This window comes from Lutjanus erythropterus, chromosome 17 (genome assembly GCF_056507025.1).
Source record: "Lutjanus erythropterus isolate fLutEry1 chromosome 17, fLutEry1.hap2, whole genome shotgun sequence".
NCBI classification, from domain to species: Eukaryota; Metazoa; Chordata; class Actinopteri; order Lutjaniformes; family Lutjanidae; genus Lutjanus; species Lutjanus erythropterus.
In genome coordinates, this window is record NC_139333.1 from 15,714,142 (window position 1) to 15,734,921 (window position 20,780).

Genomic DNA, 20,780 nt, shown 5'->3' on the forward strand with positions numbered 1-20,780 from the left:
CGCAGACATTTTGGACACTAGTTTGGCTTTCTTTCATGCGTGTGAGTGTTGAGGATGCAGTTTTTGTAGGCTACTAAATTATTATAGACTTTGTGTTGATTCATCATAATGAAGGCAGACCACACAAACATAAAATGACATCAGTTTTCAGTATTTAGTTGACTGGGGATTTGTTCACATTTTTTGGCTGTCTGTACTCAGTCATAAAGTGGCTTTTTCCAGACTAAGAGTGGATTTATTCTAAAGGTTAGGTCATCCTTGGATGAGGGATGAGCCCAAAACCAGAAATCCCCCAAGAGGATCATTGATCTTAACAAACATCAAGCCAAGAGACCGTCTATATAAATAAACATGACATCACTTCAATCTTAGTGTCCAATTGACTGTTTTGGGGATATTCCTTGAGGCAAACAGAGGGGTTTTCCACTTCTGCAGCACCATTCTTTACTGGACGTGGTTATTACAGAGTGTAGTGTTGTTTTTCCACTTGAAAACTGAGCAAGGGTGGTCTTGTTTGTTTAGAAGAAGAGCATGTTGAAACCTGCACGCACTTCTATCACCTCTTAAAAGTATGTCAGTTATCTTAGCATGTGTCCAGAGTAAAACTGTGTGACCAGGATGTTTAAAAAGCTTGCTTACAGAGGGACTTTTTCATGAGAAGAGAAACAAAGGAAGCAGGCATTAGCTTGGAAGGTTTGCAGGTGTTTGGTCATGGTTTAGAGTTTTATTTTTACAAGGGGGAAGGGGCGTGTCTCTCTTTCTCTTTGGGAGGCTAGCTGAGCCCTGGCTTTCTGGCTTTGGCATCACCACTCCCAAATCTGCTGTAACCCCCCACCCTAACCTCACACCCTCTTGGCAGCAACTCCGGGAAATAAGCTGATTCAGCAGGGGAAGAAATGTGTCCGCCGCCAAATCTTTTTCTCTCTGCACACAAAAGCTGAGGGGAAGCCTCGACATATGGCAGGATTTGCTCATTACTGCCCACTTACCCACCCCAAAAACAAAGCACTCTATCAAAAATAGCTCTTATTTGTAAGAGGTTTTGCAGACCTGTGATTCATACTAACCAACCAACTACTAAACCTCACAACACAAAAAAAGAGTTTACTTAAAAGTACAAACTGACCTTTTTCTTCCAAGCATTTTCAGCATCTTGGAGCTGACTGAAGCGATCAGCCAGTGACGTCTGGACCAGGTCAGTTGGCTTTGCCTTCTTCACTCTGTCCTTCTTCTCAGCCTCACTACCAGTGAACTCTGACAGTCTTAAAATTCAAAAGACACATTAGTTATTTCCCTGATTTCTCAAGGCAGCATTAATATTAGTTATTTGATATATCTACTATATGTATATTTGAGATTTTGTGACATTCAAACATACTCCTGCCAGTAATCATGTTTAACTTATGTTAAATGTTAAGTCCATTCAAATATATTGAAAAAAAGGCAAAGATGGATTTTTAATTTTTTTAACAGCATTTTTTGTAACAATATTTGAGATAATTTAGCCTGTGATGATGTCAGTAAAACAGATTAAGTCCATTCAAGGGAAAATGCTGTTCACTGCCCTTAAGGCAAACTTAAAATCATAGATTTTTTCTTAAAGGTCCAGCATGTAAGATAAAATGTATGGATTTGCTGCTTTTCTTCGTCACTTATTATAATAAATGACAAGTTGTGTCAAACGAAGCAATCTGAAGATGTCACTTTGACAATTTCAATTTCGATTCAAGCGCCGCCCCACCCTATAACTATTAGCAATTATCAACAATAATTGTGGAAGCCAAGCCTTTTGCATTTTTATGAGTTTTGCAGCCAACATAGGTTCTCCCACACACTTGAAAGAGAAGGTGGGGGTAGTGGGTGGGCGGCAGATTGCGAAAGCACTGTGAAGCGCACCACAAAATGCACCTGCTTCCATTCGACATCCACGTTAATCAATTGGACCGGACAAACAGAGTGTGCTGCAGCTGGCTCGTGATCTGCAGCATTCCATTTTTTCTGTGCTCCGCAAGTGAATCTGACATGAAAATATGTCATAAAAATTATATATTATACATGATATAAATGATCTGATACTGATAAATGATGAAATATGCAGCCCATGCTTTCCAGCTCTTTTCATTTCTCTCCTCTCTCCCTGCTGGTCACCTCAATTTTTTCAGTATCAAAACCTGTTAATCCACTATATTTATTAGAAATAGTATCAGTGTGGATTCGTTCTTTTACAATACTTATTCCACAAATTTCTGTCTGCTGTGTCTACGGAGAGCGAGAGAGATGAGCAGAGCAGACACATAGATGCAGGCAGAGGGGAAGCCCCTTCTCGCAGATCATCATATAAGGTGATGGTCTGCCTTTTTTCAAGGGACACATAAAAAGCTTTCAATTAACAATGTTTTTATATAGAGCAGCTCTACATGTGATTAGAAAACAAAAGACAAGTAGAATCGTATGCTGACTGGCATAAAGAAAGCACTTCTGGTGGGTTCAGCCAGGCTGCTGCTCAAACCAAAATTGATGTCTTGCTGCGCTTTGCTGTGCCTCTCCCTCCTGTGTGTCCTGCGGTCCTACACACTGGTCCATTATGTTTTATTTATTTAGTTTTTACATTTCCTTTCATTTTAGTGCACAAAAACACACACATTTAAGCTTTATATTTCATCATAATGTGTGGTGTGTTTGTGTACATCCAATGACCTCTGTTTCAGTGAGGAGTCCTGGCTTCCGTCCAAACTGCTCCCCAGCTCTTCAGCGTCCTCTGACACTGTGGACGTCTGCTCCAGGCTCTCATCAGGCGAGGGACTCTGCATCTCCTCAAAGCTCCCTCTGCTGCTCCCACTGCTTCCCTCCGACTGCTGTCTGTCAATGCTGATGCTTCCTCCGTCTGTGATATCATCGATTAGTGACTCATCCTCTCTGTCATTTTCCTCATCAGCCTCTTCATCCATCTCCTCCTCCATCTCCTCATCCTCCTCCATCTCCTCCATCTCCTCCTCCTCCTCCTCCTCCTCCTCGCTTTCGTGGTGGCTGAGGGTGATGCTGCTTTGTCTGGCCCGTGTGGGCTCTGGTGTCGAGCCCTCGCTCTGGTCCGACTCCACGCTGGTGGAGCGGCTTTTCTTTAGGATTCCCTTGATGCCTCGAGGCCCTGAGTCTTGGCGTTGCAGCAGGGCGGGCTGGCAGGGAGGAGAAGGAGGGGGAGAGGCGTCTCTGTTCTTGCTGAGGGGGGGAGCTCTGTCTGACTGGAGACTGGAAGGCTGATGTAGAGAGGAGAAAGAGAGACAAAGAGGTTTTTTTTAAAACTACCAGCCAGAATATCTATAATATTTGGGCAAGACAATTAAAGTTGCACTATTACTATAAGTGTATTCTGTGGCCAGGATGTAGCTCTCTCTGACATTTTCCAATGCAGTCTCAAAATAAACAGTAAAAACTCTTTTTGAAAAGTACTATCTAAATAAAGTCTGCAATACAATAGTCCTGTTCTAACTACTCCTGCTTCTGCTTTAGGTGGCCTACTGTTGTTATCAGGAGACTTTGGGTTACTGAGAGATGAGCAGAGTGAGGTGGTTTAAGTGTAGATAAGAAAGCTTGAGAAAGCAGAGACGATGTTGATTAGAAATCAATGGGTAAAACAAAATGAAACAAACAGTGTGTCAAAGAATGAGTGGGATTCAACCTTTGTCAATAAATCTGCAAGATTTGTTTGGGGCATGACGTATGTTTGTTTTGTTTTCCAGATAAAATAACACATGTTGATAGAAAACATATGTTGTGTTGCGTAATGCTGTGACTGTAAGACAAAAGCATTTTTAGTCTGAGCTACCATAAAATGTTAACTGTTTTCAGGATGTGATTATGTGTTTAAAATGTGTTTTGAAGAGTAATTCTTTCGAAATACAGTCAATTCACAGAGTAAACATGGACATGAAATGACCCACATAGACACACCCTTTTATATGTGTTCAATATGTTATTGCTTTGATGATACAACAGCAGCTGGAACAACAGCAGACGACCTACTGACGGGTCAAAGGTCAGGAAGGAGTGCCGATTTAGACGGAGATGGAGGGAGAAGCAGATTGTGAGGCCAGCTGGGTGTAAAAGTGCAACACTAACCAGGTGGTCGTCTTAAATGAAAAACACCAGTGTAGAAACGTATGTGGTTTACAGTACTTTGATTACTTGTGAGTATCAGTTTAGGTTCTGCGTGATGTAATCACATTTTGTCCGCACAAGTTGACACAAGTGTGTGAGAGAGTGTGTGTTTCTGTTGCAACTGTACATCAGTGACATGAATCACAATCTACACGTCAACTTCAAAAACAAAAAGTAAACTAAACCAGACACAGAGGTAAATAGAGCCAAAGTTCAGGTGAGTAAGAGTTTTGGAATTGGCTCGCATGCGGTGGTAACATTTTTCAGAAATGCAACAGCAGTGGTCAAAAATATGATCTTTCTGAACACAATCCAGAGAGATGACTTATATATTACAGCAGTGTGCGAAATACCCAGTGGCAATCAGGGGGTCTCTCGTACCTCGTGCCCCAATGTTTCAGTCTTAGACAGACTCAATACACAATATACAAGATTTGAGTATGTATTTTTAAGCGAGTGTAACTGTGATGTCAATGCAGAAAAAAATCCACTGCTTTTAAGGTTGTATGGTGTAACATTGCCATATGCAACAGCAACAACTAGGAATTCAATGCAGGAGACACAGTCTCAGACCTGTATTTTGCATCATGTATTTGAGCCTACTGAGAAAAATAAAAACAAAAAAAACTTTACAGTTGCACTGTGTAGCATATAATCTAAAAAGACAAAAAAACAAACAAAAAAAACATCAACTTTGATATGGAAAAAAATACTAACCTTTCTTTCTTCCTCAGTGACATTATATTCATGGTGTTCCTTCCATGAAGGTTCATCTGTGGCCTCTTTCTCATCCATTACCTTACTTTCATCAGTTTTTAGAAGGCTGTAATATCAGAAAAGGACAAAGATGGTGAAAATGGACAAAAAGAGGAGAAAACAACATTTTTAATAAGTATCCAGTTAATTGCCACCACAACATCTCCCTTCTGTTGTAAATATATATAACCAGTTGTCAGAGACATAATCAGTAACCATCTGTATTTATGTTATACTAAATATAGTAAGAATACAGCAGTGCATAACTAGTCTGAACTGAACCGTTACATAATTAGGGTGAAGCTTGTATTGTATTGTAAAAGTTGTATTTTACACAACAGCAGACAAGGTTTTTGTTTTCCTTTATCTTCACTAACACACAGGACGTTGCCAAAATCAATAACAGTCATTGTTTTGGTGCTAATCAATGTAGGCACTGGGCCAGCACAAAGATAAAGACACTAAACTAATACACATGCTAATACACCACAACAATCCCTGGCAGACTAAGTAGGTCCACAAGCTCATAATCATCTCATCTGGTGTGGGTGTTTTCAACCTTTGGATGATGATAGTCAGACACACTCACTTTTGCTTTTAGCACACTCCTGAGCAAAGTTTTTTTTTGTGTGTAACTGTTTTTTGTAGTATAGTCTGTAGTAAAGTCTGTAGTAAATGTAAAATTGACATTTATCTTATTAAAATGTTTGGTTTTTGTTGCATGCAGTACAATGGAGCTTTGCTGAAAAGGTATCTTACACAGTCCAGTTGCAAATAGTAAAATATATAGATATATCAGCGGTGTTCACAGTTTCAACATTAAATCAGAAATCAATCAAAATGACCTTCCAATTTCACTTCTGACGTACTGACAGCAGTGAGAGTACTGGTCAGTTAAACCTCCATGTAGACCAAATGAGACAAAAATGAACTTGTCTGTGCACACAAACACGCATGGACTTTTTTGTCCAGTGGTTACAGTGCTAAGTACAGTTTGGCTCTTGCTGCTGCAGCTATTAACTTTAGTCTGGTTTGCACTACCACATAGTCCTTGGTGTTTGTATGTTTATGCATGTGTGTGAGACAAAGAGAGTGTCGTATTAAAGAAGCTCTGCAGGTTTATCTGGTTTATCTCTGCAGCTGTTTACATCATTAGACAGCCTTTGAATTGGTCTGTAATTAACTCTGTGCTCCGCTCAGACTGTGTATGTGTGTGTTGTGTTGTAGAAAATGTAATATACTGGATAATCTGTTACTTGAAGGGTGAAAAAAGTTTAAATGTAGTTAGTTTGATAAAGTGGTCCCATCATAGAGTTTCCTTCATAAAATAAAAATTCTGCTGTTCTAACTATTCATTCAGAAGTGAACTCTGCTATGATTGTGAAGCTGCCTACCTGGTAGAGGATTCCTCTTCGTCGCTACTGATTAGCTGACACTTGACCCTGTTGTTGGCATGTCGGCCTCTGCTTCCATCCTCTGCCCCCTCCTCCTGATCCTACAGACAGATATAAGGACGGCTGTGACCTAGGGGTTAGGATTATGCTTGAAGGAAGACTGTGACCAGCTGAGAAAAACAAATCACGATAAGGGAAGTGAATGAATGAATGAGGCTCCGCCCCTATAATTGAGCAATGCACTTAACCCTTGCAAGTGCATTCCAAGAGCAAGTATGAAAAATCTACCCACCCTGAGTACATACAGTAAAAATTAAAAAGGAGAGAGATGAGTCCTGCTGGTACTGCATTTTCCACATTAAAGTCAAGTGTCCTTGGGGGAGCCATTATGTTTTTTGTTTTTTCAACAATCTTACGGTTAAAGATCCCCCTTGAGTCCAGAAATATTAGATGGCATAAAAATCTGTTGCTTTCAAAAGTTTAACTGCTGTCCTACTTCACTAAAACATCCATTTTCAGTGTATGTGTGGCAGAGGGTTCACATGATGCTTGTGCAAGTTACATACTGGATCATGATTGGCTCCAAACTAGTTGTGATGTCACAAAATTAAGATAATAAAAACAACTTCAGTGTATAGGACTGGCATCTCTGCCAGAACTGAGAGTGGTTGCAAAACTCCTGCAAAGTGCAAAAAAGGCCTGTCTAGAGCCAGTGTCTGGTTTGTCTGTTCTGGGCAACTGTAGAAACATGGTGGTTCAACATGGCGGCCTTCCAGTGAAGAAGACTGATGCACATTACATTCCATTTCTGCCATATTCTGCCTATAAATTCCCGTAAATCTTAGACACTGGACCTTCAAGGTGAGCACAGAGAAATTTTCCTCCCTTCGGCAGATGAATGTGAAAACATTCTTCTACTTTCAAACACGATACATTGACAAGGTGGGGTAACTGCCTTTTTTTTTATAATCTTAGCTGTTTGCAACTAGAACAACAAGTGACATATGGTAAATGTGAAACTAAGCAGAATAGAAACAATACCTGATCTGGTAGCAAGTTCCAGTTTAACCTGTCCCAATAAAAATTGTGATTTAAATGTATCATTTATCTTTGTCCATCTTTCATGGTTTGGACATCAGATTTTGAAACATGCATACAGTGTGAACCATGCAGCTGTGTGGGACCTTTTGTCAGTAAACACTTTACCGAGGCCCTGGGGTGACCTAGTGAAGATAAGTGGATCTCCAGCTGTGAGCTGAGCAACTGAACTCAAATGCTCTTTTCTCACAAACTTACACACCAAAGCTTACAGAATTAGAAGACTCTTACAAACTTACTGATTATATAGAAGAACTTATTTTCCACACAGCATGCATGAAAAACATGTTTTTATATACTCAGGGAATTCAGTCAGGAAAGTTAAAATATAAATGAGCTGTATCTTTGTCCAGAAGTCTCTATGTACACTTTTTATTGCCTCCATCCGCGCTGGAAAGCAGACGTACTGTAACCTCACTTCTGTTCTGTCTCTACTGCTGGAGACTCTGACTCACTGGCTTTCAACAGGGACTACGGAGAAGAAATAAGTGATAAGGGAAAAGTGAAGACAGCAAAGGGGGTATCTGTCACTGCTGATGACTTTCAAGTGAGACATGTTAAAATAACAGAGACCTACAGTCAGTCAGAACAAAGCATGGTGAGAGCAGAAAAAGAAGCATGATTGTAAGATAGTCTCGCTTGTTTTCCCAGCAGGTTTTTGGTTGGAGCAACTTTCTGCCATCTGGGTTCACTTGGCCAACCTTGGCACTGCTCCTGGTCTGTAAAGGCCAAGTTAGAACAGCTATTTACATCCAATATTATGAAACCTAACCACTTCTGAAACCTAAGCAGCCTGGGAAAGCGTGATAATCCCTGCATTTTTAAGCACACATGTGAATATCTCCCATAACATTGAAGATATTATCAAGTTTTTGTTCCTGAGTGGATCTTTTAGTTTTCTAGAGTTCTCTTCCCACCACTGCTTTAAGACCTCCAGTGAAGTGTGAAGTCATGACTTTGGCCAAGTGTGCATCCAGGTGCAGGACAGCTCAGTGCTGTATGGAACAGCTCAATTTGTTATTAATGGAGCAAACTTCCAGGCAGGGCTGAAGCGTACAACAGCTGCACTGGAAAGGGCTGAGAGTAAATCAGCGAGGGAAATGAAAAGAGCTAACTGTAGCCTGTAGAAAAATACATATATCTGTGATATCATTCATATGTTTTGAAATTTAGATTTAGATTAGTGTGTGCTGTCATTTGGAGCTATGACATTTAAATGTGGGCTAAAGTGAGGAGACCAAAAGACAAGCATCATTGCTGACTGCTGAGACACCTGTCAGTGGGTTGGGACCAGCGCCATGCAAGTTAAGTGAAACCTAATCAATTACTTAATCAAAATGTTTTATATTCAATTATATTACTTTACTAATTACTCAGGAGCAATTACTAAAGTTACTTTTCTTTCATTATTCAGCCCAGCTCCGACAAAGGCGCTTTTAAACAAATCCTGATAATAAATAAGAAATTGTGGCCCTATAATTTTGAGGAATATAGAACATCTAGTCACTAGCTTATCATTGGTGACTGCACACAGCTCTCCAGAAGTCCTGATCTCAGGAGTGCAGACCCTCCTCTAACTCCAGTGTTGGACTGTGAACAAGTCGACCCCTAAATGTCACAATATGGAACTTTACTGGGATTAGTAATTTCAATGTAAATACTGACTTTCAAATTGTAAGGTACGCCCAACACTTCTTGGTAGTGATGCACACAATGCACTGCACTTAACTGCCCTTCAGTTAAAACTGAAGGAACTGTGGTTAATTCATGGATTGGGCGGGCCAGGTTGTAAATATTAACATTGTGATTAATAGCTGATGGGTTGCAGGTCAGTGAAACAGGGTGAAGTATTTCCCCATTAAGAGAGACGCTGTGCGCATTTACTCACGAGGCACAACAGTGTTATTTTAGTGATTACAATCTCCCAACACGCCATCTGGATTGTTCAGGATCTAACGTTGCTAATGTTCTGTGTCCTCCTGCACATCAAAAATAGACACAGTCATAATTCACATGGTGAAATTGTTGGAGAAAACAGCTGTCCTGATAAATCCTGAGCTCCATTACAGCTGTCTAAAACAATGACTGCAGAAGCGCAATGTTTAATTCTACCACAGTTTTCAGTTTTTACTACTTAGATTTGGCGCAATAATTGCTGCAGTGACATAACAACGTAAATGGAAATGTTTAAAATGGCTGAAATTGTTAAAGAAAACACTTGTACATTAAAATGACACACAATAAAGAAATCACAGGAGAGCTTGTCACAACTTAACATAATTTAAAAGCTATAGCCTATATCCTACAGGCACGGGTACAGGAGGAGTGAAATGTCCATGCACGTCCAGGTCTCTAAATCAGAGAAAATGATTGGGTGGCAGGTGGATGATTTATTTTAGGCTATGCATACATGTGTATTTGGATGAACTCAGAGCCAATCCGCACATCACTACTGCTTGGAGACCAGAAGCTATTTTCCAACAAAAACAAACAGCAAATCAAGTTTCAGATATGACACACAATCAATCAAACACTATGAAACAAATTCCATATATTCCATTTCTGCCATAATCTGCCAATAAACTCCCATAAGTCTTAGACACTGGACCAATAACACATGTAGAAATAAAAAAAAAAAAGAGACATTGTGGACACACAATACACAACACTAAACTACAACAAACGAAAAGCTAAAAAACATTTGGATAAAGGGAGTTAGAGGAAAAATCTAAAATATCATACCTTAAAAAGAGACATCTTGGAAGTCCTCTTCACTGAATCCACAGACTTCTCGTCAACTGAAAATTATACACACAGACACAAGGTTGACCATGAATACAACAGTGAGAAGACATTTGCTAAAACAGTGCTTCCTGCCAGTGCAGTATCATGTGATCACTCAGGGTTTCATCTTACAATGAGGGTTTGACACAGACACTGTGTTTAGTATCCACAACATAATGCATTGTTGATGGACGGGGAGATGGTGAGGTCAACCACACACTCGCTTTTTATAAATAGAGAATACAGGCGAATGCATAGACAGAATTGAATGCAGACACTTCCACAAAGATTTAACAGGTAAATGGCTATACAAACAATATGAACAAACTCCCCCCCCCCCCCACACACACACACACACACACACACACACACACACACACTAATCTCCCTAACAGTCAAGATATGCTGCACTCAAAGGGGCAATGAACTGCACTCTTTCCAGGTCAAATGGAAGTTTTCCTTGCTGTGGATAACAGCATGAAAAATGACAGGACATACTGGCTTACTGGCTTTGGTGCTTCTAAGGTGTCTCTGGATCAGAAAAGGACATATATGTGGAGATATTTCTCTCTCCTAAGGAAGGTTTGGAAAAGTCACTGGGCTCCAGTGGATCCAGACTTTGTAGTAAGATAATGGGCTTTTTAAAGTAAGGAATACCATTACAGTGTGTTTGTATATGTGCGAGAGAGAGTAATATAATTATTTCTCATGGGAGTTGTCTAATCAAAAACAGCCCTGAGAATATAACCTTCTAATTATCCGAACAAAAGGAAGGCATTAAATTTAATGATATTCCAAAACAACACAAATTTCTTAAGTCAGCACACTCAAACACGTTCTCCCACTCTAAATCTACTTTTATTGCTTTGACAATGTGACACTTAAAGCCAAAATCCCCCCCTCTTAGGAAAACAAAAGAACAAACAAATCCAAATACTGCCTCTGACAGACTCCTCTTTTCCACTGGAAACAAAAATGTTCTGTTGCGGTTGAAATACTTGAGTTTTGATTTATGTTTCTAAGCTCCCCTGCTGTCCAGAACTTAACATGATTTAGTTCAGGTGATGAAACATTATGCATTGCAGACTGGTGACTCCACTCTGACTGCACTCTTGTAGTTTTGACTCCAGTCCAATCTTTTTTACATCATCATCCATCCAACATCCAAGCCAGAGGCAGAGAGAGAAAAAAAGAAAAACTTAAGAGATGGAAAAACCTCCACTTAAGTTTACTGAGTTCCCCACAAGTGTTTCATCCATCTCATCTCCCAGTTATAGCTGCTGAGAGCTTATTGGATGGACCTTTGACCTTGTAATGACCAATAGAGTCTGCACATATGTGAATATTAGCCAACAGATTCTGAGGAACAGCGTATGTTTATGTGTATGTCTTGCTGGCTTGTGGAATAGCCGAAGGGTCGGGGAAACCCTTGATTTGACCACAAGAGGCGTTTTGGCTCAGAGCACTTAGTTCACTGCCAGCTTGGACAGGAAACTCCATCAGCCATGTGAACGCACTGCCAGTCCTCTCACACGCTCTTGCTTTCATACATACATGCACATATCTCAATTAAAATCGAACACTGACTGCCCTTTGTTCCTATTTCTGAATCTTCGGTTCTTTTTAGCACAAGTTTTACTCTTGTCTTCCAACCAGAGAAATACACTGGCCCCTTTTCTTCTCTAATCAGTTCATCTACAAGGCATGTTTGACAAGATAATCAATTAAAACATGATAAATGCTTCCCATTTTGCTGTTCATTCATGACATGCTAGCTGGACCATCAGGAGCAATTAGGGGTTCAAAGCAATGGAATTCAGTACCATTTTGTACTCTGTTCCCAAATCTATCAAGTCCGGACAATATTCTTATATCGAGATATTGTGAGTCACATTTTTTATGTCTAAATCAATGATAGAACACATATTTTGCAAGTAGATCAGTAGACAACCATTAAACTCAATGAGGTTAATATAGGTTTAAATTTTACGATGTAATTTATGAATGCCTTTAAGGTGAGCACAGAGAAACTTTATCAATGACTCTGAAGCTGTGTATAAAAATAAAATAGTTATAGGAACAAATTATTTCATTATCTTGAGAAAACAAAGGACAATTTCTCAAGACAAAGACAATTTATCACAAGAAAATTACTTGTTTCCTCATGAACAAGGCATAATTACGGAGAACTCGAAAGGGTCTGGTTCATTTGATCAATAAACGTTCTGCGTACAGTCTGAGGTGTTAATCAATCATGGATACTCATTGATCTGACATTTTCAACTTAAAACAGTTGCAGAAAAACAGGTTGATTAGCTGGTTATCTCAGGATAACAAGGATTGTTTTCTTGACATAACAAATTAAAGCGATAGTTCACCCAAAAATGAAATTTCACTCAATATCTACTCACCCCTGTGCTGATGTGAGGATGAGTGAAGATATCCAGTTCACAAAACTATTGCTTTAATTAACTTGTGATCTCAACATAATGGCATTAAAAAAAAATAGTTGCACGCATGGCCATTTTCAGCCTCCAAATATATAGCAGACCCCATGTCACGAAAAGAAGTAGAACCTGGACTGGTGTAATATAAAAAGCTCTTGCACTCTTGTGAGTAAGCACCTTAGTCAAACACATTAATCAGTGTTTGGATTAAACCTGTGATTTATTTGCACATGGATACAACAGCCCCGTGATTTACTGCAGTATTTATGCTTGCTATGCACACTCACATGGAGAAAGTCTAGGTCAAGCACAATGTTTTAATCAATAATTGCACTGAAAAACTAGCAAAAAAGCACAACAGACTGAACAGAAAACTAGCCTATAATAAATCTTAACATGGTTTCATCCATATGATTAAATTTGATGATCATTTAGACTTGATCAACCAGACTTCCTGGTTAACTTAGGAGGTAAAGAAATTTTCTGTTTACATTGTTGAGCAAATAAGATGTGTTACACAACACTGCTACAAACGCTCTGAAATGCTGAAGTAACCCTGCTGTTTTGCTCCAGGGACCTTCCTATTGCCTCTCTGTCACTATCTTTCTTTCTCTTGTGCAGCACACATACACATAGACATCCATGTCACTGACCCTCAAGTAAGCAAGAACAAAACAAGACAGCCAAATCAAATACATAAGCAGATAAACACATACAGACAGGCAGATTAACAACAAAGACAGGGTAAAAAAGCAGGAGGCCACTGACAAACAGGCAGGCAGCAGACAGACAGTCTGACAGACAGACAGGCCTTGTGGGCTCAGGTGGCTGAGTCAGAAAAGCAGCCAGCAGGACATGTATAAACTTAGCCATTTTCTTCTCTCTATAGCAGCAGGCTCCAAAATTAGTTCATAATGTGAACTGGCTGAAACGAGCTTCCACTGTAATTGCATATGATCAAACCTTTGCGCAGAAACACACACACATGGAAGCGCACACCCACAAAGTCACAGCCTCTGAACCAAAAACCCTGCAGACACGTGCCAAACATTATCTCGTTTATTTTTTGGAAAAAGGAAACCATCGCCTGAGGCAAAACATTCATTTTAAATTATCTGGCGAACAAAACAGAGCCAAAGACATCGGTAGATCTGTTTTCTTTCACTCCTCCTCAGTGGCAGAGTATTAAACAGCCAACATCTATAAACCTGGTAGGTGATCTGACATCAGCAATGAGCTCAGTATTCCTTTAACACTGTGTAATAAAGAATGCTTGAATGAGTTCAGGGATACGGCGGTCTGTAGAACAATAGAGGATCTGAGTGCAGTGAAAGTGGAGAGTTCATCTTACCCTTTGGCTCCTCTGTGTCATCAGTTTCCAGCAGCCTAGGAGAGACAGAGACAAATGAGGTCACTCTCTAACACACTGAAGTGATGACAGAAATTACGTGTCTGTTACAATTGAGGCTCACAAACTAGACAGAAGAATGAGAATATTACTTACACAACTTCAATCAAAAAATGTACACTCTAGCCACATTAAAAAATGATGCAATATAAACCAAGCTGACATCTGCTGCAGAAAGCCATTTGCTGTGCCTCCTATGATATGCTACAAAATTCACTCATGCCAGTCCCATGTTAGCAATGATATAACAGCGATTCCTGTGCAGCATCTGAAGATGGCCATTCATCTCTAAGTAATGGGCGTTAAATATGGATGGGGACAGCAGCTGCCTGTGGGGTAGCAGCGATGATGTAACAGGAGGAGGGGAGACGACCGCTTTAAACACAATAGAGAATCGTGGTGGACATCTGGGGAGGGTCAGAGGTGACTGGAGAAGGGGAGATGGCCCCAAACCAATCTGCAGGTTTAGGATTCAATGCAAGCATTTTTATTGGCTAAATAAAGTAAGATCCATTTCCGTTTACACTGCACTGTTCTCCACTAAAGCTGCAACCCCACAGGTAAGCTGTGGTGTGCACAAAATAAACGAACAGTGGCAAGCACTTTCAATAAACCATATGACATAATGTGAGTAATGCAGTTGAACTAGGGCTGTGTATTGGCAAGAATCTGGTGATACAAAATATATCACAATACAGGGGTTATGACAACAACACAATAAACAAAGTGATATATTGCTATTCTTTAATCAAATTTTCAGAAAACTCATCATACAGAGAACACAGCACCACATATAAAATCTGAGTTTTTATTTTTTTTGCAATCAGCGCTGAGAGAATAAAAAACAACACTGCTATCCAGTAATTTGGGATTAAAAACAGCATAAAATGAATCACTGCCACAAATCTTTGCATGTACCACAATAGCACAACATGAATTTTGATCGTCAATTCAGTATCACAAAATATATTATTGCAATACTCTGAACCAAACCTCCTATTATACAAAATGCTGGGGATATAACAATACACTGAATATTATAATAAAAAATGTCTCAATAATGTACTGTGGACTTTGACAATATCTACCTCAATATTATATGGTTAATCATTTTATTTTATTGTATAAAGGACTACTACTGAGTGTTGCATTGTTTTTGTTTTGCAATTGTACAAACATAATTCAAACATTCATTACCAAAGACAATCCATGCCAAAATTTTGCACATGCTTAGGTCATGGCTGACTACTTCTATTTAATTTTATTAAAGAAGAAAGCAGAGGCATTTTAAATTAACAGGAAAAAAATAATATGAACAAAAGTGCTGTACACATCAGATTTATTATTGTATTAATAAGGGACATTGTTTCAAGTCATAGTTTTTCTTTCTTTTTATAAATTTTCAATAAATATTGTAGACTTTTTATCATGGCATTATTGTATCTTGAGTTTTTGGTGTCATGACATCCCTACAAAATAATACAGGAGTTATTCAGAGTTAGTTATTCATACACGAAAGACATCAAACAATTGCTTTTAATAACTTTAATGGACATAGGCATACTGTAGGCTGAGGACTGGCACTCATAAAAGTAGTCTGTATGACACTGGAAGGCAAATGTGTTTATACTTATTCTACTTCTGATGTCAGAAAGGTCTTGGCGGGGACAGAGTGTCTGAAACTACCATGCAACAAGCACTTCTGATGAAGTATACTGACCCCCTTAGTGGACAGTTATCACAGTAGACAGTGCAGCCGTATTATGTGAGAAAAAAAAACAACTAAAATATATTTCAGTATTGGATCTGACTCAGTATCGTCTGACTTTTCCTTGGATTGGTGTCATGTTCGAGTCCCAAAACTTTGTAGAAAAGTGATTTTTACAGCAGTATATTATTATGAGTAATTTGAGGCTTGGGTTTGGCTACCATGGAAAGTATTTGACAGTTTGGGGCTGACATGCCTCAGTAAAGATTTGAGAGAAATCTTAAAATGCAAGGCCAAGTTATTTATGGTGTGTGATTATGGTGTTGAAGTTGGAGACGGAAGATCACAAATTGATGTAGGTGTCACAATAATTAAAGTAATGTAATACTCAGCGCTCTATGGCTGTGTAATAAACACTTGGAAGTTTAAAAGCATTACAGTCATTGGGCTACTAGCAAGTCTGTTTACAAAGCTTGGTGATCTCAGTGACTGATGCCACCTGGTTCTCATGCTCTACTCTGACACCTTCTCCAACCACAGTGCTCAGTAACACTTCATTTAACACACCCACACTTTTTGACTCCCTGCTCAAGCAGAGGGGCTGCATGTTTTGGTCATACACTGCCATAAAAACTAACCTGAGACGAAGAGTGGAGTGCAGTACAGGGTGAAGATGAGAAGAACAATGGCAATACAGACCAAGTAATGGGGGAAGTTGAAGAGAGACAAGTTAAACATACATTCAAATGAAGGCAGGAGAGTCATTAATCAAACACTTCCAGTGAACTTCCTCAGTCATGCTCTATGAAGTTATGTCACACACACAAAGCATCAAGTGAGACAGCGGATGAAGTGCGAGTACAGAAGGGATATAATCATGGCTGTGGCATAGTTAAAAGATTTAATTTGAATGTCTCTAATTTGTGCGCTTAACTGTTGGGAAACTCAGTTCTTCACACGAACTCTGGGTTATACACAGGACTGAATAGGATTTTGGGCTAATTATTGTTTACATGGCTGAACCATTACAACTGGTTAACATGCCAACATGCAGAGAGCACAATTACTGCTGTTTGCTAAACATGCTTAATAACACACAACATGAAACCAAAAATACTACATTATACCATTCATACTCAGGGGTACAAAATATCTTGGATTTCCTTTCAAATTAACTGCATTTTTGTATTGCATATGTAACATGCATTGATGTAAAACAGTTTCATGTACATTGTTATGTGCAGTTAACTATAAATCTTCCCAACTCAGGTTGTCTTACTGTCGTACATCATACTATCATATGATGGTGTCAAGTGATAATGCAAAGCATGTTCTAGATAAAGAATCAAATTTCTGTACAAACATTGCTCTAATGTTTGTAACATTAAATACCAAATCAAGAAGCCTGATGCTAACACTACTGTTCTCTGTGAAATAAGATTAATGGAGAAATCTGTGATATACTTGCTTGCTGTAATAAATCAGAAAATGTGTAGTGTTCCAGCCTGTCTAAGCTTTCCTGAGTCTGGGGCGGAGCGAGCAGGGGGAAACAACTTGCTTCAAGCACAGATCGTATATGAAATAGGATTTCAACCTATTTCATATACAGTCTACAGCTCCAAGTCACAATTTTAAGTGCTGTACTAATTGCTACATGTTGCTTCTTCAGGTAAAGATTACATTTACATGCAAGGGGAAAGTGTAGAATTTGTATTTTCCTCAATTACTATGGATGGATTTTAAGTGGCGTTAGGCAGTTAGGAGTTTTTAACTGGTTATGAAACAGTCTCAGTTTTATACTGATGCCTCAACATGACCTACATAAACAAATAAGACCACCTATTTCTATCAAGTTATTCTTAATGCCTGCCACCAGGTGAGATTCTCCTTGAAATCCAATTAAATAATTTACAGCATGCAGTCCGGAGGATCCTGCCTTTACATTTTCTCTGGCAGAGTTACATTTGCCAAGTAAAAGTAATAGATAGACTTATTTTTTATTTTGTGGTTAGTGTGGTGGAAACACTACCTCTTTCGCCCACAGGGGCCTCCAAAGTCAACAAAATATGAAAGTTCCTTGTTGTAGCTTTAAGTAACAGTTAATTGTTAAGTGTCAAAACTGTGTTTTGGAATGTCACCCTTCAACTTTAACTCTACAAGGGACGGGTTCTTGTCTGTCACAGATAAACATGTTGACAGACAGTTTTCATTATCACTGAAACAGCTGAGTTCCAGTTTCCTTGATGCTATTCCTGTAATAGACACACACAGACATGTTGCCTGTGAAGGGTGCGTATGTGTCAAAGACAAACAGGGCATACACAAGCACAAGACAACCCTCCACATTTTCACGTGAGTTTAAATTTATTAAACAAAACACACACAACTCCAATTATCCCCTAGAACTGAAAGGCAAAGCATAATATACAAATACTGTACATCAATAACAAGCTGCTGACAAGTTTTTGGCTTATAACAATAGCCAGTATAACTGCATCTGTCTATGTATATATGTTGTGTAAGCATGCATGCATACAAGACTGCACAGCTGGACTGTGACATGTAAGAAACGTCATAACAAAACTGTCAAGATTAGTAGGTAACACGACAGGCATGTGAGACAAACACATCAAGACGTCCACCCGCTTTCATGCTCTCTGTAATTAAAAAATGTAGACCATAACTTTGTGTGACTTTACTCTGTATTTTGTCAAATATTCTTTCTGCTCTGGGAAGCCGCCACAGTAAGACAAGTTGTTTTCACATTACATAATGTGGGAAAAAAAACAACTTTACTTGAATTTCCAAAAAATGGTGCTTTAAAAAGATTTTCAAACTAAAAAAATCCTTCCAAATGAAAGCTTTGCCATAAGAAATTGTCATTGACAACATTTGATAGTTGAGATTTGCTGAAACATGCCATGCTACACGTACTCTATTTCTTTTGCAAGTCTATTACAACACATGATATGTCACAGTCTCTCCCAATCTTATAAAATAATTGGTCCATAATATCCAGCAAGCCATCAATCACAACCATCTCTGGATGTCTTGCTTCATTAAGCACAGGGCATGAAAACTTGGCAGAGCCCAGTACAGCCTCTATCGTTCCCTAATAAGCTCACGTCTCTGACATTATCTCAACACCCTGTCCATCTCAGTTTTTCTCTCTCCATCTTCTCTCCCTTAGGCAGTTTTTCAAGAATGAACATGTCTGGCTATGTGCACACAGCAGAATTCTCAGCTTTATTACAATGCTCAGAAGAATATTCCTGGCAGCCAATGAGAAAACCCCTCCAAGTCACTCTGACTCTTTCTGTTTGTTACTTCTCAGATGTGTTAAACATGTGAGTTCTCCCATATCACTGCAAAGTGAACCAAAACAAACAGCTTGCATGTCATCGGTGCAAAACATACCAGGGCAAAATAAATGAGACAGTCCTCTGCTTTCCACACATGGCCAATTTTGGAAATGTTAGCAGCCGTGTTTACTTCAAACAGAAGATAGCACTAAGCATTCTCTAATGTGCCGACTTGTCACTCATTAGGAGCTAGGAGGCCCTTTTACAACAGCCATCTTTACTAGCTAAACTGCAAATCTTCTCTAAGTCAAGGGATACCTTAGAGAGGACGCAATGTACTCAATTCAGTTGCTGTTAGCATTGATCTGGATATTATGCTCCAACTTTAAGCAGATTTATTTGTGAGTCAGGTGTGTGTAGACTGACTGGCTATGAAGCAATGCTGGATGAGGTTGTAAAAATTAATTGCTTGAGAAAGAGGCAGCGTTGTAGACGGCGGTGGTCTGTGTTGCCATTAAATACATCATGACGTGTAGACAGAGAATTCTCTTCACTAACTGATGACAAAAGTTATTTCCAATATTTACAGATTTTTAAAACTTCTTCGTGTCCTGTGGTCATATATATCTAGCTAGCTACCCCCATAACTACTAGTGGTAGTGCTCTGCTTTGTCTGTCAGCTTCAAAAAACGTGCACAAGTACAGACAAAATGAACACAAGGTGTTAGATACGCATATGGATGCGGATGATGATGAGTCCCTATGCCTGGCTTGCTTTGGGTTTCATGTCTCTGGCCAAGTGTCTGTCACAGCACTGTGACTGGTGTTGCAAAAACCAACGGACAACAGAAAGTGTGAAAGTGTGTCTTTGACCTGTGACAATGTGAATAAACTCACCTGGAGCGAGCAGACATCTTCATGGAGGAGATAGCTTCTGATTTACAGGATAAAACTGTTTCTGCTTTGAGGGCAGTGGTAACCTCTCTTTTGGGGACAGGCTCATTATCAGGCTCTGCCACTTTATTCCTGAGGCCCCTCCTGGTATAGCTCTGCTCTGATCCATTATCCTCATATTTTTCCTTCTCCTTGGTGTCTGAGGACACAGTTTCGGATGAGTCGCCAATTTTCCTGTCCCTGCGGACATATTTGGAGGTAAATTCATCTGTGTTGCCATAGCGCTCAGCAAGCTCCCTCCTTCTTTCTGCCTTGTAGCGAGCAATTCGCTCAGCCTTGGTCTCTGGTGCCGAGCTCTGCAGGGTGTCTACTCCATCCATTTTGCAGTTCAATTCAGTTCAGGGTTCGTTTGCAGGTGAGAAGATTCCAAGTTGCTACTTCAAATGTCCTAACCCAGATATCAACTTCCTTGTAGATCTCCCTTGACAGCAATGTCTCACTCCATCAAAATCATCCCAGTGCTGCAAACAAGAAAGGAAGACATCATTAGCGTGTCATGATTGTAGAGTACAATTTCAGATGACAGGCACTTTAAAACTGTGTAAAACCAAGACATGCATTTCTCCGGCTTTCATAGGAAACTGGCTCAGCTGTAGATCTCCAAGCCAAGCCCTGCTCTGCCCCGGCTAACACCCCCCCACCCCACCCCCCTGTGAGAATGATGTCAGCCAGCTCTGCACAAAGACTGCCGACCACCGCAGCGAGACTCTCATATAACCTCTATTCCATCGACTCACTTGGAGCCAGTTGGAAAGAGGGAGGAGAAAGTGAGAA

The 20,780-nt window shown here is 39.6% G+C and overlaps 1 protein-coding gene across 1 annotated transcript in view; it reads right to left on the reverse strand.

Moving 5' to 3' along the window:
- Positions 1–20,466, reverse strand: part of svild (supervillin d) — a 39,436-nt gene extending 18,970 nt beyond the window's left edge. The window contains exons 1-7 of the mRNA XM_084741470.1: positions 19,950–20,466; positions 13,986–14,020; positions 10,146–10,201; positions 6,306–6,406; positions 4,873–4,978; positions 2,688–3,254; positions 1,127–1,252 (exon numbers count right to left, since the gene is read on the reverse strand). Coding sequence (XP_084597596.1) covers positions 1,127–1,252; positions 2,688–3,254; positions 4,873–4,978; positions 6,306–6,406; positions 10,146–10,201; positions 13,986–14,020; positions 19,950–20,326 — 1,368 coding nt within the window. The 5' untranslated portion in view covers positions 20,327–20,466. The remainder of the gene's footprint in view (positions 1–1,126; positions 1,253–2,687; positions 3,255–4,872; positions 4,979–6,305; positions 6,407–10,145; positions 10,202–13,985; positions 14,021–19,949) is intronic.
- Positions 20,467–20,780: the final 314 nt, after the last annotated feature.